The 9,947-nt window shown below is 37.4% G+C and overlaps 1 protein-coding gene across 2 annotated transcripts; it reads left to right on the top strand.

Annotated features, from left to right (window-relative positions):
* The first annotated feature begins 4,557 nt into the window (after positions 1 to 4,557).
* On the top strand, positions 4,558 to 8,437 carry LOC147642240 (GDSL esterase/lipase At5g03610-like). Of its 2 annotated transcripts, none has more exons than XM_086776581.1 (5): positions 4,558 to 4,688; positions 4,930 to 5,118; positions 6,159 to 6,451; positions 7,578 to 7,881; positions 7,984 to 8,437. In XM_086776581.1, exons 1-5 carry the CDS (start codon positions 4,640 to 4,642, stop codon positions 8,190 to 8,192), a joined length of 1,044 nt encoding a protein of 347 aa, XP_086632707.1. In that variant the 5' UTR covers positions 4,558 to 4,639; the 3' UTR covers positions 8,193 to 8,437. The 2 variants fall into 2 exon arrangements, with proteins under 2 accessions (XP_086632707.1, XP_086632636.1); XM_086776510.1 differs by having other exon boundaries at positions 4,560 to 4,688; positions 4,918 to 5,118.
* The last annotated feature ends 1,510 nt before the right edge of the window (positions 8,438 to 9,947 follow it).

The following is a 9,947-nucleotide window of genomic DNA, read 5'->3' on the forward strand; positions in this document are numbered from 1 at the left end:
AACCACACAAGAAACTCCATAAGAGAGAGATTGCACACTCCACACTTGATCTCTTCTTCTCTATTGCATTCACAATGAACCATACAAAGATATAGGCCTTCTAGCCTTATCCCACTTTACATTTCATCATCCATGTGGCACTCCCTTTTCCACTCTTTTGGTCAACATGATCTCTTCTTCTCTATTGCATTCACAATGAACCATACAAAGATATAGGCCTTCTAGCCTTATCCCACTTTACATTTCATCATCCATGTGGCACTCCCTTTTCCACTCTTTTGGTCAACACTCACACACCATACATGTGGCATTCTTATCTTATCACAATATCTTGCACCTCTAAGGTGCTTTCCCACATACACACAATGCTGCGATTACATCTCTCAACACCCCCTCTTAATCGAGGTGTTCCATGACTCATCCCCATCACCCATCACCCATATCAATGTAGCATTACACAACCGCAATTGCTACCTTTCAACACTCTCCCTCAATGATACATTGGAGTGTCCATCAACCAAACATGTGTGCGCGTGTCTACCATCTTAGACAGCTAGTCTATTTTGAGCCGACTCGCTCAGCGGAACCACTGAGTCCGATTTGAACATAGAAGTTTGGGTGGGAACCAACCCATGTGCATGCACCTCACACGTGCATCGCTCATGCACACATCACACGAGTGACGACAACCATTTCGAGCTTCTCGGTGAGCTCGAGCAGGGCAACCCTCATACCAATGGGTGAAAAAAAATCTCATTTTGAGCTTTCATGCTCGAGTACAGTTACCCTTCTCATACATAGGTGTTCATCCAATTATAAATTACATTTCCATTTTGTCACAACCGGGTAGGATATCCTCACGTGTGTACCAATTTCTTTAAAATATAACTATGCCTATTGTTCCATGTGAACAAGGCTTATGCTTTTTAAAAACTGATGATATGGTGTGAATGAAATCTTAACTCTAAGTCCAAAATGCGCCAAAGATCTCTGCAACCTTTAAACGGCACGAACTAAATTTTTTGGGACATCCTGCACATGGGACCCACATCACGAGGTCGTCTTCCATCGCAGCCCCTCCGGAGGCACTCATGGCTGCTACACAGTCCTCTGTTTCATATTACCCTGAGCAATGCCCATTTCTCATAATCATCTAGTTTCCACACTTTTCCATTTTAGCAGCACCCATCTCTCAACAGTCGGGGGGCCTCACCATCCCTTGTGTGGGCCTCTCTGCATCGGCTTAGCCGGGCCCTCTACAACCTTCCCGAGGTGGCAGCAACTGTAGGCATTTCCTTGCTTTTGCTTTGGGTTGGCTTCAATACCAACATACTATTCTACTAACTATTGAAGGTGAGTAGTTGAGCTTTTGTGTAGCCCATTGAACGATGGCTCCCTTTGAAGTTGACTTGTCTGTGTGGTGAAGCTTCAAAAGTCTTGCACCTTGCCTTGCCTATGGCTATACTACTACGCTACTTCTTGTCCATGTACCTATTGCACGTCCTTGCATACATTCTTTGAAACTCAGTAATGTTGCCGCCTCTCTGCACCTGAGATTTCTCTCGTGCCTACAAGCTTCCAATTTTCTTACCGGTAACTATTTGCTTTTCTCAGAACTCTTGCTATTGAAGTCGCTTCGTAGCTTTCTCTTTGCTGCAACTCACCAGACTGAAGTTTCTTTGCTGCTCCCATTGCTTTTTCTTTGAGACTTGGCTATGCTTGGTCTCTACCACTCTGCGCCCAAGTTCTCCAAATATGTAGCTTGTTTTAGTTGCTACTTTTTGCCTCAGAAAACCTCCTAGTAGGGGTTTTTCCAAATCCATCAACATGGCCACATGAGCTCACCATTGAGCTCCAATATACATGCCCTTCTTTGCATGCATCCATTTGCAAGGATGCTTCTATGCAATATTTCTCACAAGAAATCTTTGGTGATATACCTTGTGAAAGATGCCTCTTGCTTCCACCGACCATTGCTCATCTTTCATGAGCAAATCAGCACATCCCTCCATTTGATGTGCACATTCATGGGTTCCTTTTCTTGACCACAATGCTTAACCCTTGCTTGGACAAGCCTTTCACCTCCACACATGCTCTTTGCTAACTTGTAAGAACCATGGGATTCACTCATCCCATAAATCAGCAACCCTTCTTTACATTGAGCATTCTCCAATGCTCAACCAAAAATTAATGAGGCAAAATCCAAAATACATTCACAAATATTTTCTTGGTAGCTTCCTTGTTGACACCGAAGACTCCATAGCCTTCATACTTGTTGAAATCTCCATTTTCAACTTCTTTGGGCAGCACCATAATCTCCAAATCTCGATGAGCATAATCTCTCTCCAAATGCAATACTAATGACAATGAGTGTGCTAATTTTTTCATAATAAACTAAAAATAATGCTTAATCAATGAACACATAACTAAGAAAAACTATACATAGATATTCACCATGACCAAGAGCCCACCCAAGCGCTCTGATACCATGTTAACAATCCTAAAATGGGACTGATCATGGTGATAGACACAAGATTAAGCATAATAATTAAGGTGGATTAAACCACACAAGGAACTCCATAAGAGAGAGATTGCACACTCAACACTTGATCTCTTCTTCTCTATTGCATTCACAATGAACCATACAATGATATAGGCCTTCTAGCCTTATCCCACTTTACACATCATCATCCATGTGGCACTCCCTTTTCCACTCTTTTGGTCAACACTCACACACCATACATGTGGCATTCTTATCTTACCGAGATCTTACCACAATATCTTGCACCTCTAGGGTGCTTTTCCATATACACACAACACCGCGATTACATCTCTCAATACCGGTCACCTCCACGCAAACACACCCTTAGTAAAAAATGTCCCCAAGAGGATTTGAATCGAAGACCTCCTGTATAGAAAGTCCAAAGTCTTATCCACTAGGCTACCACTTTGGGGACATGATGGCCAATAAAATGGTCGCTTAATTTTTAACTTGATGAGATTTCTTCTTGTGAGTTACATATTTGATTATTCTTAGTTTTTTTGTGGCTCATGAGCTAAGATTAGTGTAATTAAGAGCATTATTCTATGTAAAAGTTATTTTTTTAACAAATATACTTTTGAATAAAAGTGTGTTAGCTAGATGTAAGAATCTTAATGCTATTCTCTTTTTTGTTTACACACTTGTACAATAGAAGGTTTTAAAGTATGAAATTTGCAAGTAAAAGGACAAACATTTATCCATGCTCTTTTTTTATAATAATTTTAAAAAAGGGAGAAACATGTAGCCTTGACCAATTATGCATCAATTTTTTTAGTTTTTTTATGATAGTGTGAAGCGCATACCAAATAAGTCACATCACCCTAATAACCAACCAACTTGCATTAAACTTTTTGCCATGTAAATGTTTGATATAGAAATTAGGAAGCCATTTTTTTGTGTACCATTGGAAATAAATACAAGATCATGGATAAAGAGAAAAACCCTTTATCACCTATATGGGGATCCACAAAAGATTAAAAATGAAGTACACAATAGATTTGTCTCCCTTTTTTACTAGTTAAGACGTTATTTCTTCTTTTGATGGTTATAAATGTTATGCCATATGCGTTGTGTAGTATGTATGTAGATTATGACAATGCATCAAGAATGTGTTGGAATAAATAAATATGAGAAACTCTTCAAAAACGATTTTCTAGTCTTTATTCATGACTCTAAACCATTGATAGTTTGACGTTAATTCAATTTGACTCAATTGCATTGTTTGTTAATGTTGGTCATCATAGTAGTACTAATAAAATATATTTTATGGAATTTTAGCACCATAGTATGGTCTTTACCTATGACATTACATATTATACATGATTGGCATACTATACATGATTAGCCTTCACATTGATTGCATATTTTATACATGATTGGCTTCGTGCAAATTGACCTAAATTTTTTACTTTGTTATTCAATTGCATTACTAGAGAGAAAATACCTTTGGGTGAAATATCATTTTGGACGCCTCTTATACATGGGAAGAATATAATAAGCCTCTTATACATGGGGAGAATATAATAAGCTGCATGTGTATTTAATAAGGCCTAATATTGTATATCCCCATGATGAGAAAGAATATTCGATATGTTTCATTGGTAAAACCATTGGAAATATGAACATAATTTCTAGAGATTTATCTTTATCAATAATACAAATATAGGAATGGCGATGATATCACCGATGATGAAAGGTCTTGTCATACATTGTCTTGATTGGGGATTTTGTGATTCACTAGGCCACTAGTGACTAAACTAGTGAAAGGGAATAATGCTGGATCATAGTTTTGCCATTGTCCATTATTGGGTGAGTTGGTCACCCTTTTTTTTCAATAAGAGTGAGAAAAGAAAAATGTGTATTGGGAACATCAACTCTTAGAATTTGGACATAACTGGAATAAATCAATAAGGGAGGGGAAGGTGCCAAAGGAGGGTTTTGTCTTTAAGAATATTGGAGGGTGGTGGAGACAATGTTGTGTGTTGTGAAGAAACGGAGACGTGAATTATTCTTTAAATACCAAGCCATCCTTCTTGCGTCCTCTCCATAGCTGCCTTGTCATTTGGTACATTCCTAGCTTTTAGCCAAGCCAGTATAATGGGCGCAAAGCTTGGATTAGTGCTACTAACTATGAGCCTTGTAATCGGTAATAACTTCTCTTAATCAATCATACGAGCAATCAGGCTAGGGTTTGCATGGCGCTACGCAATGGTGATCAACACTCGTGATTAATTTGCCTGCAGGCGTTATACCCTATTATTAGATATGCTCTAATTAGAGTTTGGAAGGATTTTTAATACGTTAGATTATAGGCCCATGCGATAATATTTGGAAGCTAATCAGGCTCGGCTAGCGGGAATGATAGTAATCGAGGCTGGGTTTTGCAGGTTTGGCAAGGGCTGGAAAGGAAATGAAAGCACTGTTTGTGTTTGGGGATTCATACGCTGACACTGGAAACCACAACCCTGAAGCCGCGGACGCTACAAGCAGGCCATGGAAGCCTCCCTATGGCATCACCTATCCGGGCCACCCAGCCGGCCGCTTCTCGGATGGATACGTGCTCACAGATTATATCAGTAATCGTTTCTTGTTACTGCGCGCACTTAGCTTGCGTATATAATATTGCATATGTACGCAGGAACACGCGCGGCGCTCGTGTGTGTGTGTGTGTGTGTGTGTGTGTGTGTGTGTGTGTGTGTGTGTGTGTGTTGCGCACGCGCGGGGGTATGTGGCTGATCAGCTGCCGTTTTGATATAACGAGGGTTGGCACAATAGTAACACTGCCGCTAGGGTAGGGTCTAACCCACAACCTCCACTTCCAAGAGGGCACGTGCGCGATAGAGAGAGAGAGAGAGAGAGAGAGAGAGAGAGAGAGACGGGGTGCGAGAGAGCACGTCATGGATTCTGTGTGTGTCTGTGTGAGCAGGCACGTGAGAGACAGACGGAGAGCCCACGTGCTCATATTTTTCTATCTATTACATATTATGGAGAGGAGAGAAAAAAGAAATCTTGGATTTCTAAAAAATAAGAAGAAAAAATTCCTTTGATTGACGTTTTGTATTTGATTTTGTGTGTGTGTGAGAGAGAGAGAGACAGAGCCCACGTGCTCATATTGTTTTATAATATATATAGAAACACATATACATGTGAATAGGTTTGCTCACGTACACTAGAAATCACACTGGTGTACTTGCGTAGTTGCTTTTTGATGGGCGTCACACCCGTTTTTGAGCTTGGCTCCTTTCCGATGGGCATCACGCTCGTTTTCTGAGTTTTTTGGCATTAAAATACTTGGAAAATTTCTAAGTCCTTGTCAAAAATTACACTAAAATACACCCCAAAAAAAAACTTCTTGTATTTTACCAAACCCATCAGTTCTGAAGAGCAAGGGTTCCCATTGAGAATCAAGCCTGCTCGTGTCCATGCAACATCAAAATCTCAAACAAAGAAAAGCATAATCATGCTATACATTCCACTTCTTAGTCTTGAAAGAGTGATGATCTTATCCTAAGCCTTCTATTTCTTACTTTTAGTTAATTAACAAAAATAACTTTTGTTTTCTTGTTCACTTTTTAACATGTTGTTTTGACACAAAATATTATTACGTTTGTTGCAGGCCTTTTACTTGAATTGCCCTCTCCTCCCGTTCCTTTTTGGCAAATTTATAATTATTCACATTCTTCAAATGTTGACCTCTCATTGGGAATCAACTTTGCATTTGGTGGTAGTGGGGTTTTCCAAACTTTTGGACCACAATATCCACCCATAAGCAAGCAAATATATGATTTGCAAAAGATGCAAGAAGGTTGCATATATGGTAATGAGACTTTTGGTGAAGCACTTGCTCTATATGTTGTTTCAGGCAATGATTATGAGGCATTCCTCATTAATCACAATGGATCTTTTCTGGTGAGTATAACCTTACCCTTGAATAAAATATTCTCTTGATGCATTTAATCAATTTATATGCATTGATAGCTTTGAAGAGCTTATTACATCATCAAAAAACTTGTTTACAATTGGGACTTTGTGGCTTTTATAAATTATATTTTCTACTTTGAACTTCCCATTGCTACCTTTATGTTTCCTTAACATACATAATCTTAGTACAATTTCCTTTAAAAAAAAGAGCTTTTCATACCATCAAAAAATATAGCATGTGTATACAAAAAATAAATTCTTGTTTATTAGAACTTTGGGGCCATCGGTGAAATCTTTGGTGCCATCATATGGATCAGACATAGTATGTTGGCTTCGCTTTGATGTTAAAACTCTCTCTCTCTCTCTCTCTCTCTCTCTCTCTCTCTCTCTCTCTCTCTCTCTCTCTCTCTCTCTATCTATCTATTTGTGTGTGTGCGCACGCGCGCGCGCGCATAACGGTTTACGCATTCAAGCCCCAATCAAGAGATCACGAGTTAAGTCCCATCCCCATACTTTGGTGCCATCATATGGATCAAACATGGTTTGTTGGCTTGGCCATGGTGTTAAAACTCTTCCTCCTCCCTCTCCCTCTCCCTCTCTCTCTCTCCACATGTGTATATATATATATATATATATATATATATATATATATATATATATATATATATATATATATATATATATACTTAGGATAGATTTTAGCATCCTTTTTTTCTCTCACTATGTAAGTGCATTTTCTATTTCTAATAACTAGGTCTTTGTGTTCTTGAGAAATTACAAAAAATGTATGTGTCATTGATTTTGGGGAAAAAGGAAAAAATATTCTCTGATATGCTATTAGTAAGAAGGATTTTGAGTCCAAAAGTTTAAAGTTAGATTAACATTTACTTATAAACAAGGGTTTGCTATATAATCATGGTTTTAAAAAAAAGAATATGATTTTTATCATTAAAATCACAAGGTAAGCTTTCATAACCCTATTTCCCTTTAGTGGTAAAAGTGGAGTCAATGATATATTCTATCAAAACAATTGATTCATGCCCTTTTTTTTATTTTTTTTTTAAATTACTTCATATATATTGCTTTAGTGCTAAACAATGATTTTGAATCGTAGGGCCTTCCCGATTTTATTACAAATGTATCAAAGCAAATAGCAATTGATTTGGCATCATTGTGTGAGATGGGATTCAGAAAAATTGTTGTGACAAACCTCCAACCAACTGGCTGTTTACCAAATGTAACCAGTATTTATAGCAACTATACTGTGTGTATCGATTGGGCTAATAATCTAAGCATTGAACATAATAGGTATTTGAATACTACCATTTCAGTACTACGAAGAAGTGGACCAACACAATTTCTTCTGTTGGACCATTTCTCAACCTTTTTGGAAGTGATAAACAACCCAAAGTTCTTTGGTAAATATTCGTCTTCTTAAGTTCATATTACTCTTTTCATGCACAATTTATGGTTTTAGTCAGTCAATATCTAATGATTATGTTTGTGAATCTCATGGACAGGACTTGAAAATCCTTTACTACCGTGTTGTGTTCCAAAGAGTGTGGAATATACATGCAGTCAAGTTGATAAGATGGGAAACCCTTTATACGCAGTATGTGACTCTCCTAATACAAGTTTTTTTTGGGATGATTTCCATCCAACACATGCAGGATGGAGAAAAATAATGGCACTCCAAAGAGATTCAATCAAGAGCTTCCTAGACATATAATAAAGGGAGTTAATTAAATAGAATTTTCCATTTTGTTTTGTAATGATGAGCTTCTATGTAAATCATATTCACCCACCATATCAACACACTACTATGCCATTTGTGTTGCCAAATCCATCGTAGCCTTTTACACTTGCTAATATTGACAAGATATTATGAATATATTCTCTTCTTAAAAGAGTGAAATTTTACATAGTTAGGATGATGCCATTACTCCTAAATTAATATCAAACTCTATTGAATCATTTTATGATTAATTATAACTCTAAACCATGTTCAAAAGATATATCATGGTGGACCTGATTTATGATTTGAAAGGAATATGTTCAAAACCTATAGTTATTATTATTTATGATCGTGTTTATTTAACTCTTCTCGTCCCTAGTAATGGTAATATAAGGTTGCATATTATACTGCAAATCATCAACAAATGTTATTGGGGTTGTGTAGAGACTTGGATACATTTATACATCAAAAAATAATTTTGTAATGTTTCAATTCAACATTTATTGATTCTATGAGAAAAAACTTAACCATGCATAACCTTAATAAGCATTTTAAAACATCAAGTGGTTACACACTAAACGGTAAGAACTAATTAAATCTATTTAAAATCTTCATTCATAGAAGTTCAAATATTGACACTATTATATATATTGCATGCATGTATATCAATTATAGAGTTAATAATTATATATATTGCATGCATGTATATCAATTATAGAGTTAATAATTAAGTTAAATTTTGCATTTCTTTATAAAGCGCATATTAAATTAGTAGAGTTGGAATCAAAATTAAGCATAGAATATATGATATCAAATGATTCTTCACCCTAGACCTGCTAAGTGCATGCATAGTAAGCCTCAAAACCTAGCTCATATGTACATATGTAATAACGTAACCCTCCCCTTGCTGAAGTGTATAGTCACGACCTTCACCATCAATAATGATAATGTGTATCACAATGTATGGTCCTTCTTTAGGCAATTTGCTTCACTCTAGGAGTTTTTATCCTTCTTTTAGATGTCACCTCCTGTGTGTCTATAGCTAATGCTGCTAAGTAATCCCTCTTGACTAGTGCTTGAGTATTTGGAAACTCAATAGATGAGTCTAAAGATACTTCCCACAATCCCTCTTGACTAGTGCTTGAGTATTTGGAAACTCAATAGATGAGTCTAAAGATACTTCCCACAATCCCTTGTATTCTTGACTCTTTAGTATCTCTGACGAAATCTCTATGCTGCTCATTTCATTATACCCAATGATAAGTTTTTTTACAATGGATTTGCTCCTTCTACAATGTTGAGTTATAAGAAACACAAAACTTGACCAAATTGAACCTTCACATGAATACACTATTATTGACTTTCACCAAGAACTTTAATGGGAGGTGCACCAAAACGTTTATGGAAAGATTCTTTCTGATTTTGGGCTTCCTAAATGGAGACTAACCATGTGTTCACCAACTCACCATTGTGCCTTTTCACTAATTGCCACCGCCTCCTTGTCAGTTCGCCTACCGTCTGCGAACTGCAAACGGCTCCACTCTCACCACCGCCTCCTTGACAGTCAGTTTGTGGCCGCCTCCATGCTCACCACCGTCTCTTGACAGTCACAATTTTTCATTCTCTCTCTCTCTCTCTCTCTCTCAATTGCCTCACATATAGAAACATTCATCCAACATGATGTTTGACTCTCTCTCTCTCTCTCTCTCTCTCTCTCTCTCTCTCAATTTCCAACATGATGTTTGACTC

Source organism: Cibotium barometz, chromosome 1 (genome assembly GCF_041138505.1).
Source record: "Cibotium barometz isolate CiBa-2024 chromosome 1, ASM4113850v1, whole genome shotgun sequence".
In the NCBI taxonomy this organism is placed as follows: Eukaryota; Viridiplantae; Streptophyta; class Polypodiopsida; order Cyatheales; family Cibotiaceae; genus Cibotium; species Cibotium barometz.